The sequence below is a fragment of the Pipistrellus hanaki genome (assembly GCF_964339955.1).
Source record: "Pipistrellus hanaki genome assembly, chromosome: 20".
Lineage (NCBI taxonomy): Eukaryota > Metazoa > Chordata > Mammalia > Chiroptera > Vespertilionidae > Pipistrellus > Pipistrellus hanaki.
The window spans coordinates 1,304,666-1,328,638 of NC_140522.1; the positions used below are offsets into that span (position 1 = coordinate 1,304,666).

The 23,973-nt window shown below is 44.6% G+C and overlaps 1 protein-coding gene across 2 annotated transcripts in view; it reads left to right on the forward strand.

The window, feature by feature from the left end:
- The first annotated feature begins 1,400 nt into the window (after nucleotides 1-1,400).
- Nucleotides 1,401-23,973, forward strand: part of KCNT2 (potassium sodium-activated channel subfamily T member 2) — a 116,753-nt gene continuing 94,180 nt past the window's right edge. For both annotated transcript variants that reach the window (XM_084868808.1, XM_084868809.1), the window contains exon 1: nucleotides 1,401-1,500. In XM_084868808.1, the coding sequence (XP_084724934.1) occupies nucleotides 1,406-1,500 (95 nt within the window). In that variant the 5' untranslated portion in view covers nucleotides 1,401-1,405. The remainder of the gene's footprint in view (nucleotides 1,501-23,973) is intronic.

The window sequence follows — 23,973 nt, forward strand, 5'->3', positions numbered from 1 at the left end:
CGTGGACCGCTGGCTGGAGCATCCCCAGGGCTGGGGCCTTGCCACCTGCAGCGACAGTAACTGGCCAGCACATGGATCTCAAGGTTTCCTCTCCTGAGCTGGCCGCCCAACCATCCCCCAATGCTCCCCCTCCAGGGGCCCGGAGTCCCTCCCTGACCATCCTAGGGGGAACCCTAGGGGTTCCTGGAGAGCATGCTGCTGCGCGCAATGAGGCCGCTGGAGAAAGACAAATGTCACAGGATCTCACTCATTGGTGGTAAATAATGAGCAACATGCACCGATGCACAGAAACAGGCCCGGAGCCAGGGAAGCATCCATCAGATGCTCAGACCTCAGAGGGAAGGCGGAGGGGGGGGGGAGGGGGAGAGATCAGCCGAAGGACCTGTGTGCATGCACCTGAGCCACACCAGTGGCCACAGACACCAGAGGGTGAGGACATGCGTGGGGGTGGGGGTTGGGAGAGGAATCATGGGGGGATAGGAACACATATGTAACACCTTAATCAATAAAGAAAAAACAATCATTAAATTCTAAAAAATAAAATAAAATAAAGAGTCCCTGCTTTTCCTGCATCAGGGAAACGCCTCCGGTCCTTGCAGAAGGAGAGGAAAATTCGGGGAGATCCCCAGGCCCGAGGCGCAGGGATTCCCTCGCAGCGCCGGGGTGCAGCGCCCGGGGGATGGGGGCGCCTGGGACTCCCCCGGCATCCCCTCCACCCGCCCGGCCCGGCCGGCGGGGGACCCCGGGTCTGCACCCGGGACTCCCCATCCGAGGATCCACCGCGCGCCCCATCGATCCTCCCTCCCCGGTCCCGTTATGCAAATGAGGGGGCGTCCCATTGGCCGGGCTCCCGGCGCAGCACCGCGGGGGCAGGTGCGGGCCTCCCTGGGGTCCGGGGGGCGGAGTGGGGGCGCCCTGGGGGCACCTGTCGGCTTCGGGGAGGCGCTCCAGACCCGCGCCCCCCGCGCCCCCCGCTCCCCGGCGCCCCCTCCTCCCCGGCGCCCAAGTTACTTCTGCCTCCCGCCTCCCCCAGCCCCGGGGACCAGGGGCGGCGCCGGCCGGGGGCGGTCCCCTGGCGGCGGAGAGCCCGGTCGGAGCCAGACTTTGGCTCCTGGGCTGGGCTTGCATCCTCCCCATCGATCCTCCCCATCATCCTCCCCATCATCCCCCCTGCAGCCCAGGCTTCCGGCCCCAAGCGGACCCTCCCCCTCCAGGCCCCTTCCCCCTGCAGCCCCTCCCCGTCCCCATCCCTCACCCCCCACCCCGCACCCCCTTGGCCACCGCATCCCGGGCGCCCCCTCCCTCTGCCCCGCCCCCTCCCCTCTCCGCCGTCTCCCTCCCTCTCTCCCTCCCTCCGCTGCTCCTGCCGCTGCGCTCGCTCAGCTCTGGGCAGGAAGGAATCAGGATGGTCGATCTGGAGAGCGAGGTGCCCCCTCTGCCTCCCCGGTACCGGTTCCGGGACCTGCTGCTGGGGGACCAGGGATGGCAGAACGACGACAGGTGAGCGATGAGAGCGACGCGGACAGGGTCCTTCCGTGCAGACAGCGGGAGCCCGGGCAGGTGGGGAGGTGCAGGGGGAGGAGGAGGGGGGGGGGCAAAGGAAGCCAGGGATGGGGGGACGGGGATGGCACCCCCACTGGCCTGTCTCTCCCTGTTGACTCCATGGAGACGTGGCTACAGACAGGGACTCCTTCCTTCCCTGTGCGCTCCGGTCCCTGCACCGGGCTCATGGCATTGATGGGATGCTGGTCCCTGTCCATGTGTGTCTGCCCAGAGGGCATGTGTGTGGGGCTGGGCTCAGAGGCACAGAGCGTCCAAAGGGCACGCAGGATCCGTGCCAGAGGATCCCCGGTGTTTGGTCCCCGAAGGCGTGGGCGATGGAGTCGGAAGATGCGGTCAGGTGGACTGGGAAAGCAGAGCGGAAACTTAGGGGAGTCCTCCTCCCCATCAGGGATGTCTTAAGGGGGTGTTCCCCTGCCTCTGGGTGTTCCTGCGTTGGCGTTACAGGTGCACAGGCTCACGCATGTAACAGGTGGTTGGCTGGGGAAAATGCCAGCCTGTGCCGTGGAGGGGAGGCCCTCTGGAGAGGAAGCGGTGAGCCTCCGTGGTCAGCGTCCGGATGCTGTGTGTGCAGAGAGTGATCCGAACTGTTCCTTGTGGAGAGAGCACAATATGATCTTTTCACCGTTAGTGCATTTTTTTTTTAACCTAAAAAATAGCGTCCAGGCCACCAAATGAACACTGGTCCCCCAAACTAGAATAGTTATTATCCGCAAAATATTGCTCCTGTGAGTGTCCACATATCCCTGCTTTGCCTAAACTTCTGAAACTCCTCCGGCTAGCTCTGTGTCACTATTTGAAAAAACAAAAAACAAAAAAAAAAAAACAATAACAAAAAAACACGTTTTCTGTTTGGCTGAATGCAGCCTTTCCTGGAACAGCCACTTCACGGAGCACATGCCGCGTTGCCTGGTTTTGGGATGATCTGCTGCTAGAGAGGTTTCCTTGAAGTTCACTTTGTTTCTGGTGCAGTCTTTTCATTGCATATAAAAGGTCCGGTGTTGGTCTGATTGAAAAACCGGTCCCTTCCTTCTCTTCCTCATCATCTCAGCTCCCACTGTCGCCCCTGTGCCTTCACCTGGGAGGGCTTTATCTTGTGCATCAATGATCGACTTTTCCCGGGTCTCTGATGAGTAATTTAAAGGGACATGGGTGTTCTGCAGAAGATACTGATTCGATTCAGCCTTTTTATGCAAAAATGTACAGGCTGGCTAAACATGAAAAGGCTGAATACCAGTTTACCAGTAGGCTCGGAGATAAAGGCGTTCTGGTTGAATGGAGAAGATAAAGGAAGGGGTATGTAAACACATTTGCAATGCTCGTTGACATTGAGATCGATTTTGTTAGCCCAGGTAAATGGCTGTAAGTGCAGGCGTGGCCATGGTGACCGGATCTGTGGTTGATAGTGTAGGACCTCATCATCATGTAGAATAGAAATCCCCTCTTCTGGGTACCAAGTTCAAGATGGGCTGAATACATATAGAGGGCATCTTTGGGACTTGGTGGTGGTAGCACCGTTGGCTCTTTAAAAATAATATTTTTTATTAACTTCAGAGAGGAAGGGAGAGGGAGAGGGAGAGAGAGAGAAACATCAATGATGAGAGAGAATCATGGACTGGCTGCCTCTTGCACACCCCCTACTGGGGATGGAGCTCACAACCTCAGCATGTGCCCTGACGGAGACTCGACATCTTCTCGACATCCTAAAAGCAATGGGGGGAGAGATGACGGTAAAGGGGATCCTTTCTACCTTGCTCTTCATTTGAAGCATTTTCAATTGAGTCTTCGTGGGGCATGGCTGACTGGCATGTGATAATGGGTGAGGCCTAGGATTGATGTGTGAGGCTGTGTCATCGAAGAAAGAATACTGTGGGCCTGTCCGGTGTGGCTCAGTGGTTGAGGGTTGACCCCTGAACCAGGAGGAGGTCATGGTTGGGTTCCTGGTCAGGGCACATGCCGGGGCTGTGGGCTCGATCCCCAACGTGGGTGGTGCAGGAGGCAGCCAATCCATGATTCTCTGCCATCATTGATGTTTCTCTCTTCCTCCCTCTCCTTTCCTCTCTGAAATCCATAAAAATACATCTTAAAAAAGAGAGAGAGCATTGTGGGCCCCTGAAGATACAGAGAGTGTGCACTCCACACCATAAGCTCTTGGCGAACTAACTGTGGATGCGTAGTTCACTTAAATTTACATTGTACCAACTTTGGGTAGAGAAACACACATGTAATGTGCATGTGATATGTATGTGTACTGTCATGTGTTGAATAATAACTTTTTAGTTAACTGCAAACCACATATGGTCTCATGAGATTATAGTGGAGCGGAGCAATTCCTATCATCTAGTGACGTAGCCATGAAAATGTCCTAGCTGAATGCATGACTTCCATGTTGGCTGTGATGTTGGTATAGACAGACCAGGGTATTACCAGTTGTATAAAAGCCCAGCAGCTACTATCAGGAACAGTCCATAAGACTTGATCGTGGTTATAAATGACCAAGTTACGGATTTATGCGTTTACTAAACTGTACTTTTTTATCATTGTTTTAGGGTATTCTTTTTCTATTTACAATCCCAATCTGCAGTGTTATATCAGCGACAGCCTCATATATCTTGTACGTACTTAGTCCCCGATGGCATCGATTTCTCTTGTGCAAGATTTAATCCAGATTTTTGGACAATAACATGCTCTACAGGCTTGTAGCCCGGAGCGGTATACTTCACCTTACAGCCTGGGTGTGTAGTGGGTTAGACTCTTGGTCGGCAAACTGCGGCTCGAGAGCCACATGCGGCTCTTTGGCCCCTGGAGGGTGGCTCTTCCACAAAATACCATGGCCTGGGGGAGTCTATGTTGAAGAAGTGGCATTAGAAGAAGTTTAAGTTTAAAAACTTTGGCTCTCCAAAGAAATGTCAATCATTGTCCTGTTGATATTTGGCTCTGTGGACTGATGAGTTTGCCGACCACTGGGTTAGACCATCTTGGTGTGTGTTACTGCATGCTGTGATGGTCACACAATGACAAAATTGCTTAGTGACGTGCTCCTTGGATTGTCTATCCTGGGCTAAGTGGGCATGGCTGAATACATAATGTATATATAACAGATCTATCTTCTAGATGAAACATAGAATGCAGCCCTAGCTCATATGGCTCAGTGGATAGAACGTCAGCCTACGGACTGAAGGGTTCTGGGTTCAATTCCGGTCAAGAGCGCATGCCCAGGTTATGGGCTCTATCCCCAATAGGGGGCATGCAGGAGGCAGCCAATCCATGAGTCTCTCTCATCATGGATGTTTCTCTCTCTCTCTCCCTCACCCTTTTTGAAATCAATAAAAACATATTTTACAAAACACACAGAATGCACGTGTAATGTATGTGCCGTGTATGTAGCAGCACCAGCCTGACACAGTTCCCGACTCCCTCTTCTTCACCGGTATTCTCATGCTTGTTTCTGAGCAGGACAAGGAAAAGGGGAGAAACACAGCTGAGCGGGTCATTTAGCACACGAGGGACAGGCGTCCTGGGGGCCAGAGAAGACATTGGAGAGTTGCTACGTGCCAGCGCGTATGCCTCCTGGAGGGCTGTTGTGTACACTGGGCACGTTCATTCATTTCTTTGGTGTTCTCAGTAAAACACACAAATCTAATTCAAGTGCTCCGAATGGCTTTTCTCCAATGGCCATGCGTGCCTGCAGCTGATAGAGGAATGCATGCTCCCTCTCAGGCCCCATTAAGTCAGGGATGGGCAGGAACAGAAGGAAGCACGTGACCAGGGCTTGCTGAGGAGGTGCTCACGCAGATAATTAAGGGTGACTTTCTCCCCAGGACGTCGGCATTATGGCTGATGTGCCTTAGGGTGAAGGCCTTGGGAAATTTCCACCTTAAGGCTGTTGAGCGATCTTGCACTATTTGTAAATAGCATAATCAGTGTTTGCTTGAAATTATATTAGGGATGGACCCAAGTAGTCAATATATTTAGAACCTAATATTTGAAGACTTGGTCTCTTCCAAGTTACTCTGTAATTGAACTGATATGACTGAATGGAACTGCTTTTCTGTGGAGGACATTCTGTACTATGAAGAATTGTTGTATTGAAGATCCAAGGAGTCCTGGTGCCATGCTCGATTCCGGGCAAGGGCGTGTGCTCGGGTTGCGGGCTCAGTCTTTTGTAGGGAGCATGCAGAAAGCAGTTGATTCATGTTGTGCTCTCCCACTGATGTTTCCCTCTCTCTCTCTCTCTCTCTCTCTCTCTCTCTCTCTCTCTCTCTCTCTCTCTCAACGAATAAAATGTACTTTAAAAGACATCCAGTGAGACTGAGCTCCAGTTGTCCACAGTGCATCATGTCTTCTGTTTGAATATTTCTGAGATTCATAAACCCAGAGAGGTTTAGAATGTTCTCCTGAAGGTAGAGATTGGTAATTGTGAAACTTAGGCCCTAAATGCCTTCAGACAGTGAAAACAAGCCTTTCTCATGCTTCATCATGACTTAGTCATTTTAAAGTTGGGAACACAATGCACTTGTTGTGGATAAATTATCGCCGAGGAGGATAAATTGCTGTTAATGGACAGTTCCCAGCGCTAGTCACGCACAAGTGGGGCATTTATTTAATTAACACCATTTTAGTTCCCAAAGATCCGCTCAGTGGCTTCAGCTCCATTAATTTAAAATATATCTTTCATATTTTATAGGCGGCATTTAGCATAATGCAACCTAATGCTTTGTCGTAACTGTGGACACATTAAGGGATCTGAACAAAGAGTATGATGCAATCAATTAATGGCTTAAGAGGTATTTATAAAATGGGGGGGGGCATGCGTAGATAGCTTTCTGAATATGGGTAATTTTAGATATTGTAAAACTAAATCGGAGGCATCAAGTTGGAGGAGTAGGTTTTGGATGGGTAGATCAGTGTTTTTCAACCGCTGTTCTGCGGCACACTAGTGTGCCGCGAGATGTTGCCTGGTGTGCCGTAGGTGCAGACAAGACAAGAATTTTATAATTTTTCACTATTTTGTTTACTTAATATTTCATAATAAAGTAATTATAAAATACTTTCTTTGTGTTTATTTGATTCCTATTCAAGAGAATTACTTTATATATAGTCAATATAGGCACAGAGTTAAATTTTTTAACATTTTCTAATGGTGGTGTGCCTCGTGATTTTTTTCATGAAACAAGTGTGCCTTTGCCCAAAAAAGGTTGAAAAACACTGGGGTAGATGACACATTTGTATAATTTATCAATTTTATGACCCTTGTTAACTTACATCTTATTTTGAAAGGTAGCCATTGAATGTAAAATACTTGTTCCAAGTTCTTAAAGTTCAGGGCAGTAAAGAATAAAGTGTACTTTTTACTGTTTAATTATATAGTGGAATCAGCCATGCATGTGCAACATCTATAAAAAAAAGACCTAAGCACTTATCCTGTGAGAGAGAATCCAGACAAGCTGTGCTTCTTAGCACTATTATATTAAAGAACATCACAAATGAGGCAACAAAAACTTGCCTACTATCTTAAAGATGAAAAAACAATGAGGTATATGTAATACATAGAACAGAAAAAGGCATTACTAGTTACTATGTTTAATATTCTCAAGAATTCAGATTTTAGTATTTTATATAAAAGTATCCATGACTCATTCCTTTAGACTGGTTCTCATAAATAAAGCTGAAATATAGCTTTTCAGATGACCCAATAGTTTGTGTGTGTGTGTTTTTTTTAAAAAATATATATTTTATTGATATTTTACAAAGAGGAAGAGAGAGGGATAGAGTTAGAAACATCCATCGATCAGCTGCATCTTGGGGATGTGCCCGCAACCAAGGTACATGCCCTTGACCGGAATCGAAACCAGGACCCTTCAGTCCGCAGGCTGATGCTCTATCCACTGAGCCACACCGGTTTAGGCCCAATAGTTTGTTTTTAAGGTTGGATTCCATTCAATCACGCTCACGTATCCACCTTTGAATGGAGCGATGGGTTAGGGACAGCTCTTCTGAGAATACCGAATCTTTTACTTCCCAGAGTATTTCTGACACATAATAAGTCTAAGCGAGGGTAGGTTGGAGTGCTGTAATTTCATTTTCTACATCAGGTATGTGACAGTTATTAAAAAATATGGTTTTATTGATTTTCAGAGGGAGGCAGGGAGAGGGAGAAAGAAGGACAGTCAGATTTTTTCCACAGGATTGTATAGCATCGATCATATTTACTTGGATCTTTTTTCTTTGTTCTTTTTACAAATAGAAGCATCGCAGAAAAACAGAAAAAATGCAGCCTGCCAAGCGTGGCTGGTCTTGAGGGGACAGTGGCTGCCAGCAAGTCCCCAGATCTTTGACCTTTGACCCTTCTCCTGCTTGGAATCTTCCCCGGGCCAGTCTTTGAAGCTGTGCTATGGAGTGCCCTCAACCCTCCCGCGGTTATGCCCACGGCTTCCAGAGAAAAACCACTCCCCACGGGGTGTGCATTCCTTGAATTCCCAGTGGCATTGCTTCCCATTTTCACAGCGTGTAGGTTTGGGCAAGAAACGGCCGTTGTATGGAAAGCCAGGGAACAGCGAATGGGAGAAAGAAAGGGCTCCCGAGTCTGGCTGCCCAGCCCTGGGCTTTGCGCAGAATTAGGGTGAAGAATTGCTATTAGCAGGGCACATGTAGGCCGTCTTGTAAATCACCGTGTGAAGAAGGATAAGAGCGGATTAGCACGGTTCGGCCTCACTTAAGCTCTGTGGGGAGACTCGTAGGCTGCCCACAGATTGCAAATGACCAGGTAGGAACCACGGGGCCAGCTGTGTGGTTCAGCAGTAGACAGCCTGCTATCGCGGTGTGTCAGGATGGAAATCCCCCGCCTTCTCCTAGGAACCAGGGGGAGGGGTCAGCTGGCCAAGTACCAGGAAGGAGTGATGGATGGCAAAGTAGTTGTGAGGGTTGTTTTTAAAAAAATATATTGATTTTTTACAGAGAGGAAGGGAGAAGGAGAGAGAAGTAGAAACATCGATGAGAGAGAAACATCCATCAGCTGCCTCCTGTACACCTCCCACTGGGGATGTGGCCGCAAGCAAGGTACGTGCCCTTGACCGGAATCGAACCTGGGACCTTTCAGTCTGCAGGCCGACGCTCTATATCCATTGAGCCAAACCGATTTCGGCTGTAATTTTTATCTTAATGAGGAGCAGTGTACAGTGTGTCTAATGTTGCAGTGTTAAGTCGCAATGGAATGATTTTCTCGAGGTATAATAATTATGTGGAATGTGTCAATGAACGTGCCAAGTCTTTGAACAGAAGGCATGTTATTCTAAAACGTGTGTTTCCTATTCCTATTCTGTTGACCAGTCTTTAGCTCAGCTCTAGGGATAAACCACTGTTAATTAAATGCTGATTGTTCTTTGTTGTTGTTGTAAGAGTAGTATGTTAGATATTTTAGGCCGTCGACTCAAGTCTTCAGAAGTCATCCCTGTGTTACTTGACTTTCTGTTATGATGTAGAAAACTCATGTTTGAAAACACATTTTAAATATAGGATATACCGGTGCTCAGAGTCTCATCAGAATTGGTGCACATGTAGATGGCGCCCTATATTTCATCGAGTTTGAAAAATAAAATATGGCTTTTATTTGTTTGTTTTTCCACTCACACACACCCCCTGGCTCCTTTCTGGCACCCATCATTTTGGTCTCTCTCTGCATCTATGGGTCTGCTTCTGTCTTATTTTGTTTATTAGTTTGTTTTGTCCTTTTTTTTCGATTCCATAAGTACATGAAATCATGCAGTATTTGTCTTTGTCTGATTTATTTCACTTAGCATCATCAAGTAGCTTGGAGAAAAGTAGTCCTTGTTAGCAGACAATTTTATTGCTCTTTTTTTTGGTTTTGTTTCATAAGCCCCGAGTCTATTTTAACAGTTTTATGGTGATTGCGCCTGGGAGAGTCAAGCTCCAAGGTAAATAATTCTTTCATTATGTACAGGAAGCAAGACTTTTGTTCTCCTATGAACACCATTAAACACTGCAGCTCAGATATCAAGAAAACTCATGAAGAATATATAGTTGGTGATGGTAAGATACAATGGAAAGAACTACAACTTATAACACTTAGGGATTTAAAATCCACACCCCATCCCAATTTAAAAATATATATATATATTTTTTATTGAATTTTTACAGAGAGGAAGGGAGAGGAATAGACAGCTAAAAACATCGATGAGAGAGAAACATTGGCCAGCTTCCTCCTGCACACCCCCTACCAGGGATGTGCCCACAACCAAGGTACATGCCCTTGACTGGAATCGAACCTGGGACCCTTCAGTCTGCAGGCTGCCGCTCTATCCACTGAGCCAAACCGGTTTCAGCTCCCACCCGATTTTAATTTTTGTAGCTGTTTAAACTATTTCTCCTGGCTCTGTGTTGTTTCCATTTGTCTTACTGAAAACATACCTTTCATCAGAAAAATGGCAACTGGATGCTGCTTCTCCCAATAGCAGTGTAAGAGGGTGAAGCGATAGCCAATCGGTTAGCAGATTTGCACATCAAGGAAGGTGTTTGGACCAGAATAAGCTTGTTGGAATGTTCAATTGAGGAAAATACTAGAAAACACTGAAGGTTTAGGGTTGACCCTCTTATTTCTGTAATACTCAGACATGACGTGTTTCCCTTGGTGTCATTGTTCTTTAAAAGTGTTGATGTTCGATGAAAAAGGCAATTTGGAGATGGTAGAGTCAAGAAACAGTTGTTATGGTCATGGATCAGAAGACTCAGACTCTTTGGACTGTATTGATTTCAGTTTTCCTGGTTTTAGTGTTGCACTAGAATTATGCCCAATGTTAACTTGGGGGGTGGCTGGGTGAAGGGGGCACAGGAAGTGCCCCCCACATTTCTTTGCCCTTCCTGTGCACTTAAAATCACCTCCAAATAAAATATTTTTTAAAGAAGCAAACAGTAAACAAAATAAATGCCTCCCGGGTGAATAAATATTTCCCATTTCCTTCGCTAATTATTAGCTATAATTACTGAGTCTTATCAATATTTCAGCCAGTCTTCTGAGGCACTGCATTCAGATGCTTCTCCCTCGCTCCCTCTCAACTTCCTTCTTTTAGTCATCAATTATTTAGTGCTCCAAACACTTTGAAAGAAGCTGGGTAAACAGCTAGAAGAAAACATGAACATCACGTATCAAATCTTCACTCTGACTTTGAGTTCTTCAGAGTGGCTCGCCAATTGAAGTTAAGATCATTTTCACCTGGTCTAATTAGCAATCCCAACCGCCCCTCAGTAACTTCTTAAAAAAAAAAGTTAATTACGCAATTATGTAGGGCTGGACAATAATTAAATAAAAAGTACAATTTCTGCCCTTTCCCACCACAAAAAGCACAGTTGGTTTCAGATATAAATAAACCACTAAGTGATTACACACACACACACACACACACACACACACACACACACACACCAATATGTTTAGGTATAATCTATACCTCCATAGAAATTTAAGTGTATCTCTCATAATTCTGTCTTTTTTGTTGAGTCTTGTTGGCTTTATTCTTAACACTTAAAATTAGTCGTAAGAGTCATTTTAAAAAAAACGAAGACTTTTAAGGTCATTCTTTAAGTTAAATGCAATGGATTAAATCTCTATGAAGCATAAGCTATTATTTTCTATCTCTTTTATTATTTTTTGAAGTATATTTTCCTTGGTTTCAGAGAGGGGAGGTAAAGGAAGAGAGAGAAACATCCATGATGAGAGAGGATCATGGATCGGCTGCCTCCTGCATGCCCCGCGCTGGGGACTGAGCCCACAGCCCAGGCCTGTGCTCTGACCAGGACTCAAACCATTGAACCATGACCTCCTGGTTCATAGGCCGGCACTCCATCACTGAGCCATACTGGCTGGGCTCTTGCCTACCTCTTGCATGAGGTGAGATTTGGTCAGGTATCCTTTGTATACCCAAATACTCAAGTTTTTCACAGCTCAGAGAAGACCACGCCTGCTCTGGTGGCTCAGATATACTTCTCCCTCTTGTTTACATGTGTTCTATTTTTTAAAATATTTTATTGATTTTTTACAGAGAGGAAGGGAAAGGGATAGAGAGCTAGAAACATTGATGAAAGAGAAACATCCATGAGCTGCCTCCTGCACCCCCCCCCCCCACCTCCCCACTGGGGATGTGCTCACAACCAAGGTACATGCCCTTGACTGGAATCGAACCTGGGACCCTTGAGTCTGCAGGTCGACGTTCTACCCACGAAGCCAAACAGGTTCGGGCTACTTGTGTTATTTTATCTTATTCTGGCATCACCTACACCAGGCCACCCCCCAGAAGCTCCTTTCATTTATACCCCATTTGTTATATGGACTAGAATTTACTCTTAAAAGTTTTCTGAGAAGCATTATTTTTACCTCGCATTTGAAAACACCTCGCAACAGAACAAAGTGCTAAATCTCATCATCTATTTCTGTCCCTCCTATGCTTTTTCTCACAGCAGGTCCCCGTATTAAGTTAATGCCTGTAGGAGGCATGCGTCGGCCGCATTTAGCTACGGTAATGGTATGCCATTTCCTTCCTGTCTCCAAGAAGTGTCCTTGAGGTAGCTATTTGCCAGTTGGCGCTAAGCATGAGGTTACTGTAACCACAGCTGATCTGTTCATGCTGACACTGCAGGCAAGCTCCCACGTGGGTTTCACACGGTGTCCCCTTTCCCATCGTCCCTCCCGCCACAGCCCACCTCTTTAGGGCTGCCCATCTGGCCTTGAAAGTGGGTCAGGGGACATTGCTTTCCTGTCCCGGCCCATCTGGTTTCTTGTACACGGTTGGCTTCCTCCATTCATAAAAGCTGCGTTGGTCATGTCATTGCTCATTGAGACAACTCTCCCTGTCTTCTCTGTGGTCCAATGGACGCAGTCTAAGCTCTTAACATCCAAAGACCACCGATTCCCATACCAGCCGTCCTCTGAAGTCACGCACAGTGCTCCACTCAGCGGACTCCTTTGCTGCGTTATTTGCCCTGTCTGGGAGCTCATTTTGGTTAGGGTCGCCGAAGGAGGAACACGCGAGGCCAAAGAGGTAAGGGATTCTGAATGTATTAGCCCAGCGGTCGGCAAACTCATTAGGCAACAGAGCCAAACATCAACAGCACGACGATTGAAATTTCTTTGGAGAGACACATTTTTTTAACATAAACGTCTTCTAACGCCACTTCCACAAAACAGACTCGCCCAGGCCGTGGTGTTTTGTGGAAGAGCCACACTCCAGGGGCCGAAGAGCCGCATGTGGCTCGGGAGCTGCAGTTTGCCGACCACGGACTGTACGTGGTACTTGGTAAACGAACGGACTGGTGTGAACGAACTGGCTTTGCCGGAGGGAAAACAGACCTCTTAGGTCTTGATGACTGGAAGGGGTTTTGCAATGTGGAGCCCTGGCTTGGCTCCTGCCCTGTTGCATCAACTAAGCCCGGGGGGGGGGGGGGGGGGGACGGGGGGCGGGAGCAATCTCTTTGATGTTTCTATTGCAAGGAGGTGGCTCCCAGCCCACAGAGGGCTTATCTGCTTCTGCAAAGGATTTATAGCATTTCTAAGGAAGAATGACGCTTACAACCAAGAACTTCCTACAGGAACCACTGGAGGGGAAAGGGGGAGGGCGGGGGAGGCGGGCAGAGGAAGGCCTTTCCATATTAGAACAGGGAGGATGGAGGCTCTTGTTTTTCATCGTTGGAGAAAGACCAGACATCGGAGGAGGCTCCTGGTGCCTGCCGTGTCCCTCCCTGGTCTGTTCTCACACATTCGCAGCTGCATTGTTTTGACTTTATTCTTATTTCTTTTCTTTTTTTCTTCCGGAATTCACAGCACATTGCTGTAACACGAGGTCATTTCTCCACTTCCTTTCATTAATAGTGTCTCTTGCACTCAATTTTAGGCGACAGGAGCGTGGAATTCGCTCAGGCTTGCTTTATGCCACGTTTAAATTGTGTTATCTTGATGCACAGTAAGCACCTGACTGATGTATTTACAGGGATGGATGGAAAAAGAAGATCATGAAAAAATTAAATTAGTCAAAAAGTACAAGAGGATGTGGTTGAATATCAATCAAACATCTGAATGTAGGAAAGCTTCCTAAGATAAAAAAAAAAAAAAAGATTAGCAAAACAGTTTAAGAAAAAGAATAAATTTGATTTAAAGTATCCATGTATACACACACACACATGCACGAAGCAAAAGGCAGATAATACATTTGAAACATACAGCAATGGATTCATTGCTGCATTATAAAATGTTTCAGAGGATATTTTGCAAAGAATTAAGAAAAAAATTAATGAGAACAATCCAGGAAAGATGAAACCCAAATAAATATTAATCACCAACAAGTGGAGACACGCACATTGGAATGAGACGCCATGGTTAGCGGTGCTTTTTGGATAACTGAACAGGAAAGAGGAGAGAGAAAAACGGGAACTTTCATACACTGATGGTGGGAATGCAAATTTGTACAACTCTGCACAAACGATTTGGCAATATTTATCAAGAACCTTGAAGTGCTCAGTCTCTGAACAAGTGAACAACCACTTCCAGGAATCCACTGGGAAACACTTTTAAGAAACAGTGCTCACTCGCCACTGTTCATGTACGCTAGTGTCGCTGGAAACAAGCTAAATATTCAAAACTGGAGGAGTGGTGACTCACGTATGCAGTATGACTATTCATGAGATGAATTACGATTCAGGCATAAAATACGTTGTACTCAGGTAGTTTTTAACCACATGGGGAACGTTCTTTGACATATTTTCATTACCGTCTGCGTTAATACATGTGTATATGTATCTTTATAATATTAGGTAACAACAAAAACAACATTCTGCATGATTACTCTGACCTATATTAACAGTAAGTAGATGCCACACAGGAAGAATGGTTGAAATGCCACTTGACCTTGAGGTTTTCTTACAAGGCTCTTAATGCAGGTGGGATTGACTTAAGGAGAGGATGCAGCCAATGAGTTTTCCCTAAGTCAGTGGTCGGCAAACTCCTTAGTCCACAGAGCCAAATATCAACAGTACAACGATTGAACTTCCTTGGGAGAGCCAAATTTTTTTAACTTAAACTTCTTCTAACGCCACTTCTTCAACATAGACTCGCCCAGGCCGTGGTATTTTGTGGAAGAGCCACACTCAAGGGGCCAAAGAGCCGCATGTGGCTCTCGAGCCACAGTTTGCTGACCCCTGACCTAAATAAAAGCAACTCCTGTTTACCTACTTATTTTTTTTTTTTAGGGATGGCCTTTGCTTATGTGTACCGCATTTGTGTTTCAAATAAATGTGTTTCTCAGGAAATTGCTAGCTTTCGGAAGGCTAATAATGTGCTGTCATCTTTTCGTAACTCTACACAAACCTGAGTGTAACTCGATGACCTGTCCGCACTGAAACATTTCAAAAGCTGGCAGGTTTGACTCGGTGTGGGTATGGCAGGGTTTCTCTATGATCACAAATTAAGTAGAAGTAAGTTTCACTTCTAAAGGAAACCACATCTTAATTATCTCAAGTGAGAAGTAGATAGAACGCCTCCAGAATTTTTTTTTTTTTTTTAGGAAAAAAATATAAGAAAAATTGTGCGCTTATTAATTCAGCATTTTTGTCTTCTGACTCTCAGTTCACAGTCTATTTGTTTTGGGTTATGTTTCCCCTGGAAAATCATTGACCAGGTCCCCTAAGACATTCCAGATTCGGGTAAGTTACACATTATTTGGCTTGGTGTATTGGTTATAGAAATATTAACCCTCCCATTTTTCTACACAAGCTGTAGACAGGAAGGAAGAAATGGACCCCTCCATTTTAAACACCTCCCCCTTCAACACCCTCACAAGCCCCACATCTACCTGCCACGCTCCACCTCTCCTATTGCCTGTAGTTCTAGTCTGTACACAATCCTAAGTGTGAAATTGATGCTGTGTTCCTCAAACCACATGATCTTCATGCCCAGCGCATGCGTGTTAAGGTCTGGTACAAAGGACCCGACAGGAGTTATGGCGTGCAGATAGATGGTGTGACCCCAGAGGGCATGGCGGCATCTGAGTCAATCCCCATCCATCTCCAGGCAGACGGCGGGGGAGAGGCAAGGACAGGGAACCTCGGAGCTTCCCTCTCCTCCCCCCTCCCCGCCCTGAGCCCAGGCTGGGCCTGCTCCCCCTCTCCATGACCCCCAGGGACAGCGCTGTGAGAACATGCCCCCAAACCTAACAGCGCTGATCAGGTACAGCTTCTGCAAAGAAAAAGCAAAACAAAACAAAAAAATAATCTGAGATCATGAATCACAACTCTAAGATCATGAAGAATTTCTTGCATTTTCCCATGCCAAGTTGGAATTTTCCATGAGGTCTACCTGAATTTACTGTTAGAAGTTCCTCTTGTTCCTAACATGATTCTCCCCTCCCCCCACACACATTTATTCTGTCCCCTGAGCTTTTGGTTCAGAAAACAGAAGCTCCTACTTGAGGGAAACAGAGGTCTCCATGATAATTAAAGAGAAAGGGGGTTAGAGCCCAGCTGGTGTGGCTCAGTGGTTGAGCATCGACCTAGGAACCAGGTGGTCATGGTTTGATTCCCAGTCAAGGGCACAGGCCCGGGTTGTGGGCTCGATCCCCAGTGTGGGGCGTGCAGGAGGCAGCCGATCCATGATTCTCTGTCATTATTGATGTTTCTATCTCTCTCTTCTCCCACTCCCTTCCTCTGAAATCAATAAAAACACATTTCTTTTTTTTTAAAAAAAGGATGTTCTGTTTTCTGATGTCTGCTGGCTGATTTATTTTAGAACCAATACAAGGGAGCTTGTGCTTAGTTTGAAGCCTGTGTAAGTGGATAAAATATACACTTTGAGCTAAAAACCTCAGTGCTCCCCTGTGTGTTAACCTAAGAGGTAACATAGAAAGACTCCAAGGCTTCAATTATGCTCTTGACTTTGGTAATCTTTTATGATGACGGCATATCTACCAGAAAGCATTAATATGCAATATGAAATCCATGTTTTTCTGACAGAGTGATCCATCACAACATACGCCACGTTTAAAATAACCAGATTTCTCTCTGTGTTTTTTATCTTGCACACGATATTGAATCAAAACACCGGAGGAAGAATTGAGACAACCCTAATGTCTGATTTTCCAAAGGATTCTGCCAGGATCTTTGGGTTTAATTCCGTGTCTCCCCTCCCCCCCCCCAACCCCCAACTCCTGCTGAGAAAGGGCACACGTTTTGAAGTCGAGTCTTTTGGAGGGATGCCTTCTCCCTGGAAGCTGATGATCAGCATATGGGAGTGGGAATGAATGGGAGGCAAGCTGTTGACTTCATTGGACACAAAAAATGTCAGGTATTAAAAGAATTTTAAAAAGGATCCAGTGATAGGCTAAACATGCTGGAGAGTTTCAGTAAGTGGATGTGAAAATTATCCTGATGGGGCGTTTGCAGGAAGAGGGGTGTGGTGGAGGGGTATTTTATAACTGCGGTTGCGGTATTTATCTTATAATTGGGGTTGTGGTATTTATTTTATAACTGGGGTTGCGGTATTTATTTTATAACTGGGGTTGTGGTATTCTGCTTAGTCCTGAGAGCTGTCAAGTCATCGTTTCCATGGGAAAGATTTAAGACCTAGATAGGAACACGGAAAACTCACACAATGGCAGCAGCAGTATTACTGGCACAGGTATCCCAGCCCATTCTGTTATCTTTTGGGTTGTCATATGTAGAACCCTATCATTGATACTGATATGTGATTATAAACAGTTGACCCTTTGAACAACATGGAATTGAACTGCAGGGTCCATTTCTATGCATATTTTCCCAATAAATATGGTAAATGTATTTTCTACATGAATTTTTAAAAATATTTTTATTGATTTCAGAGAGGAAGGGAGAAGGAGAGAGAGATAGAAACATCCACGATGACAGAGAATCATGGATTGGTTGCCTCCTGCACCCCCCCCCCCCCGCCCCCAACTATGGGGATGGAGCCCGAAACTGTGCCCTGACCAGGAACGAACCTCCTGGTTCACAGGTCGATGCTCAACCACTGAGCCACACTGGCCCGGCTTAATGTCCCATTTTAAAGAACTCCCCAACACATTCCGATGCTCGCTGAGAAATATCGCTCCTGGAATTTTTGTGTATTATTAGAAATTTAGAAGGATTTAATTTAAACTATAAATAGATCGGAGATGGAATTTTTCTGGGTTTGTGATTTGATGCTTTAAATCACACAAAACAATGTTTAGGTCATTTTTAGAGGTTTTTACCCCTTAAGATTGTTCTTAACTCTCTACTGGAGGTCTTGCATAATAGCTCAGAATAATTCCGCCACTTTTCTTTCCTCTATGAAATTTCCCACACTAAGTGAAGTTGAAAGTATTGCTGAACTTGAAGGGAATGTTTCTGTAGGAGAGACATCCAATTTTTAAAGTCTTCCCGAGTGTAATGACATCATGCGATGGATAGGTTTCAAGCTGAGACAGCTGGTGTCGGGCCAATGAAAGAAGAGGACATAAACATCCCCACACTGGGGATCTAGCCTGAACCCAGGGCCTGTGCCCTGACCGGGAATGAAACCGGGACCTCCTGGTTCATAGGTGGACGAAAGTCCTTCTCCTTTAATTTTCAGGAACCGATTGTGACAGTAGGAATCTAAACCTGGACGATGTTTTAATGGTTGTGTTGGGAATCGGGGCCGTGGGAAACATCTCATCATTCATGGAAATCACAGCTTCCGCCAGAAGCTTTCTGCGTGGCTGGAAACAATATGTATTAATAAATAGAATGGAATCAAATGATACGTGTTTCCAAACCTGCTAGGCTTTTGAGACCTCCGGTGGGCTTGTTTTTTCTTTGTTAATCTCTTGGTAAGAATGAGGGTTAATTTTTCCCCTCTTCTCTCATCCAAAAAACTTCTGTTTCCAACTCCATCTTCTTATTTTAGGCCACTCCACTCATCATTCCCAGTTCTGCCTCTCCCCCCTCTCCCAGCTGCTCACATCCGGAGAGAAACCGCAGCACTGGGCCGTCACCGGAGACATTACCTATTGTGTTAGGAAACAGCTTTGATCACATATAATGGGACCGGAGGGAGCAGGCCCGCCACGGCGCCCTGACGATGCTCCGGCCATGCTTTCTCCTGTGAACTCTGCGTCTGAAAACACAGGGAGGATGAAAAGCCTACTCCGGGAGAATGGGAGTCACAGCAAAGGATGTGCCAACCACCCGAGTGTCTCTGACACCAGCCACCCGCGTCCAGACTAGAGACGCAGCGGGCAAATTCATTTCCAACGTCTACGTGGAGTTTTCCACATGTGGCCCTTTCTGATTACAGCTCTGTTCACATCATATCTGTTAGTTTTGGGAAAGAGTTATGAGAAACTAAAATATTTAATATATATTAAAATGTATTTTTAAAAATACTTTTATTTCTTTCAGAGAGAAAGGGAGAGAGGGAGAGAGAGATAGAAACATCCATGATGAGAGAGAATCATGGATCGGCTGCCTCCTACACGCCCCCCACTGGGGATGGAGCCCATAACCCAGGCATATGTCCTGATTAGGAATCAAACCATGATTTCCCCTGGTTCACAGGTCGCCGCTCAATTACTGAGCCATGCTGGCTGGGCTAAAATGTACCTTTTAATAGGTAGTACATTCACAAGGTTTAAAAAATTTAAACTTAGAAGTAATAGAATAAAAAAAAATCTAGTATTTCTGCCTCCACCCAGTTTGCATTTCCAAAGACAGCCAATTTAGCAGCTCCTGTATTTCTGATACATGCTTCAAGAAACAGTCTATACATTTGGAAGCAAATGCATATATGTAAATATATAATTGCATACACACATATATATTTACATATACATATACATATACATACACATATACAAATACATACACACACACACACACACACACACACACACACACACATATATATATATATATATATATATATATATATATATATATATGAAATGAACATTTGTGTGCACATTGTTGTGTGAACATAAGTTTTAATTTCTTTAATGTCAGTGTCTAAGAGTGAAATTGCTAGGATCTATGGTAGTTGTATGTCTCATTTTATTTTTTAATTAAAAAACACACAACAAGCAAACTTGTCCAGAGTGGCTGGGCCATTTATATTCCCATCGGCAATATATGAGCAATCCAGTTTTCCACATTCTAATAGCATTTGGTGTTGTAACTAACATGACTGTTTTGGCCATTCTTATAGGAGTGCAGTGGGTCTGATTTTTAAATTATAAAATGTTATAAAGTTCATTCAGTAGAACCATCCAGAAAATTACCGTAAACTGTAGCAGACATCTACTTTTTCCGACATCAGATGATTCTTCAAAGATAAAAATAATAAGCGAAAGGTTAACTTATTGTTAAAAATGTACGGTATCCGTTTTTATTCATTTTGGTTTTGTCTGGACTCCTTTTATCTCCCAGTATCCTCTTTTCCATTAATATTTTTATCTTCAGAGATTTATCTTTGTGGGTAGTAGACATGAGTGTGATGTTTTATTGCTATTCGTTCTGACAAAATTTATAGTTCTGTGGTTACACTGGAAGAATTCTGACTTATAAATCCCTCATGAGATGAACACAAGGCATGGGAGTGAGAGGTGACTTCAGCCTTCTCACTTCAGGATCCTCACAACTGCAGCATGTTAAGATGTTAATTCTCTGAGACACTGCGGAGAGACAGATGGGATAATTATCTACGTATGAACTATAATTGCTTGGAAGCCACAAACGAAATCATGAACCACATTTCTTATACATGAAGCTTAACTCGACTGAATATCCTTGAAGAATTCCAAGTCTGTGGACTTCAAGACCGTCACAACCATATTTAAAAGGGATGTCTTGCCTGTAAATGGCTAAATAGTTATGTCATCTATTTATAACCTAACAGAACATACCTTGCTGTCTATTTCTTTTCCTTGTTTGTTTTGACTTCGCCTTGAACACTGTCTGGTCCTTGAGGTTCCCACCTGCCTTTCCTACAGGTGACTCTGTTCCTTGGTTACTTTCTCAGCGGGATTGGGGGTGGAGGGAGTTTGCTGAGCTCTTGTTATCTTTGGTCGGGGAAGGTGATGTTCATCTCCGTATGGGTCCAGCTTTAGCAGATGTGCTGTGGAAGTGAGCATTGCTGAACTCTGGACCAGTTCATTCCTTCTCAGGTGCTTCCTTAACTCAAATTTCATAAGAAGACTCACACCAGCAGTTCCTTTGTCATTCTTCGACAGAATCTCTTGTTTAGGCACGTCTTTCTTGCTCATCCGTTTCTCCAGTGTCAAGGTGGGACCTTACCCATCCTAGGCAACCAATAAATCTACGTATTTTTGCAGAATGATCGAGGGAATGTAATGATGGACCTAAAAATGTCTCCCTCCTTTTATGTTCCATGGACATGTTCGCATTCTTTCTCCAGGAAGTTATTTTTTTTCTAACTCCTGCTTTCTTTGGAGGCTGAGCAGGTTGGGATTTTTTAAAGGCTGAGCAGGGGGAGATTATGCAGAAGGGACACTGCAGGACGTTGTCTAGGATTTAGCTTTGTTCAACCACTTTCAGAGAGCCTACACTTACAGCTCTATTTCTTTTATCCAGGATTCTATTTTTTGGGAGATGAGAGTTCTATAAAAATGTCTCAGTGTTTTTACTTCAAATCAATGTTCCCTTAATGATTATATCCATAAATCAAATGCTGTCAGGTTGCTCCATTTTCTTGTCTTCCGATGACTTGATGTCATTTTGGGGCTATGTCTAAGGAAGGGTAATCCTCATTTTTTCTTTTCTGAATTCTATTTGTTAATTACTGTTCACATTCACTGTTATTTGTAGTATGAGTTTCAGGTGTACAGCGTAGTGGTTAGATAATCAGGTACTTTACAAAGTGTTCCCCTGGTATTCCCAGTGCCCATCTGGAACCGTACTTATTTACTGCACTATTGTTAAAACCTATTCTGTACTCTATGTCCTCCTGCCTGCTTTGTGACTATCAATGGGTACTTCTTATTCCCTTCCCATTCTTCACCCAGTCCCCCAACCCCCTCCCCTCCGGTGCCCACCAGTTTGTTCTCTGTACCTTTGAGTCTGTTTCTGTTTTGTTTGTCCATTGCTTTTGTTCTTTGGGTTCTACCTGGAAGTGAAGTCACGTGGTATTTGTCTTTCTCTGGCTGACTTGGGTAAATCATCTTTTCAAATTTGTCCCTAACTTGCGGTTGTATCTCTAATTTAATTTTTAATTTCGCAATTCAGTCCATTTCCTCTGGAATCCTCAGATGTTCAGAACATTTGATGACACACCAATATTAGGAGATTGTTTTTCACAGTGGTTAGAGGAAAAATGAAGGATGTTTTTTTGAAGTGAGGATTACATATTTTTCTAAAGCCATTTATTTATTTTTCATTCAATTGGATACATTTCATGAAAGTCCATACACATTTCTGAAGCTCTAATCCTTTAATACATTTGTAAGTTAATTTTTCACCTGGGTGGTGCCAGGGTAATAAGCAGAAGTTAGGGAATTTTAAGGATAATCATTGTATGACAAGTGTCTCATTGAAAATGGTCTTATGATTTAGTGACACCTAATTTTAATAATGCTTGACATTATATGTAGTCAGACATACTTCATTTTAGAGTTTCTTATGAACATCATTACCTATACATTTTATTGTATGTAACACCCTTTTCCCATAAGGTGATGCAAGCAAATCCAAGGGAATAAAAATGTATAACAAAAATAAGCATAATTTAAAAAAATTTGGGGGCTTTTTAAAGAAGCCCACATTGGAATAACTTTGACTACATTTCTTGAACCCTTGTTAGAGTGGCGTTCAAGTGTTGTTTTTAACTGGAATTATCATGAACTGACCTTGGCTCTGTGTCTTTCCAGTTGCTTGTGGGTAAATACCTTTAAATGACTATTAATAGGACAAACACCTTTATAAATAGGTAACAGCTGAAAAAATTGGAATTATATCCTTTATGATTTTAAAGAAAACTCCAGATCACAGAAAAAGCGAGGTAGTGGTTGGTCATTGGTGAGTGTCTGTACCTGGCTGGGGGTGGGGAGACCCGTGAGGGGGTGTCTCAGATCCATTTAGAATGTGGGGCACCTCATCCTGGGAGGGTCCCCAGAGTCCTGCAATTTGAAGCCGATGAGTCCATGCTCAGCAACCCGGAAGCAGGGCCGAGGTGCAAACCACGATGCTGGGAAGTGGCTTGCTTCTGGTGAAGTCACGTGCATGGGGAGGGAAATGTCCATCGGAATTCTACTTTGATGATAAGAATGGGAGGACCAGTGGAAAGGGAGGCGGGTGATTCTGAATGGTCCACAGTGCGTAGGCCGGGGCGCACGCCAGGTGAATGACTAGGATTGTCCTCCAGTGTTCGGAAGGCTGGTAATTCATCTCTTTGTATTGCCCTCGTTGAGATGATTCAGCTGAGGGCAGTCTGTGAGGGGGTCTCTTTCCTCCTGCAGTAGACTTGAAGGTTTATTTACTATGCACTGATGAAAATATAGAACCCACCTGGCCAGCGTGGCTGAGCTCAGTGGTTGAGCATTGACCTATGAACCAAGAGGTCACGGTTCCATTCCCGGTCAGGGCACATGCTCAAGGCAGCTGACCAATGATTCTCTCTCATCATTGATGTTTCTATCTCTCCCTCCCTCTCCCTTCCTCTCTGAAATAAATAAACAAATATTAACAAAGAGATTTAAAAATAAAATATAGAACCTTATTGTTGCAGATTTTGAATTTTCTTTCTATTATCTCCAGGATTTATCTTTTTAATCAAATGTCTAAGAAAAAGACTCCCATTTTTAAAAATGTTCCTTTAAAACTTTTAGGGCTGAGATGGAATTTTATTTTATTTTTTAAATGTTCTTTCCCCCCATTTAATGCTAATTTAGTTTCCACAATTTCTTCGATTCCCTTATTTCCTTTGTATTCTTCATCTGAGGATAATCCCAGGACATGGGCCTTGCTACATCAACTCAAATAATTCGTCTCCAAAGTCTAGCGAACACCGTGCTAATACTTGCACAAATAGATTGCCTGGAACAGGATTTCAAAATGAGAAACCTCAAAGCGATGGACTAAGCCAGCCATGCGCTCCGAATTCAGACATCATTTCCCTCCTAGTCTGGGAGGAAATCGGTTTACTCCATGGGACTGTGCCTCCATTTATGATTTTTCTCTCCAAGTATAAATGCACTGAAAATGCTATGTATCAAAAGCATTCAACACTGAAATAGGGATAATTGCCAGCTTTGGGAAGCAGTCTTTGCAAATTGTGGTTTTCTGAGACAGTCTTAAGTAAAAAAAATTCTCCACCCTCACCCCAACCCCCATTACCTTCCAAGCTCTGTCCACCGAGTGCAAGGATATTGG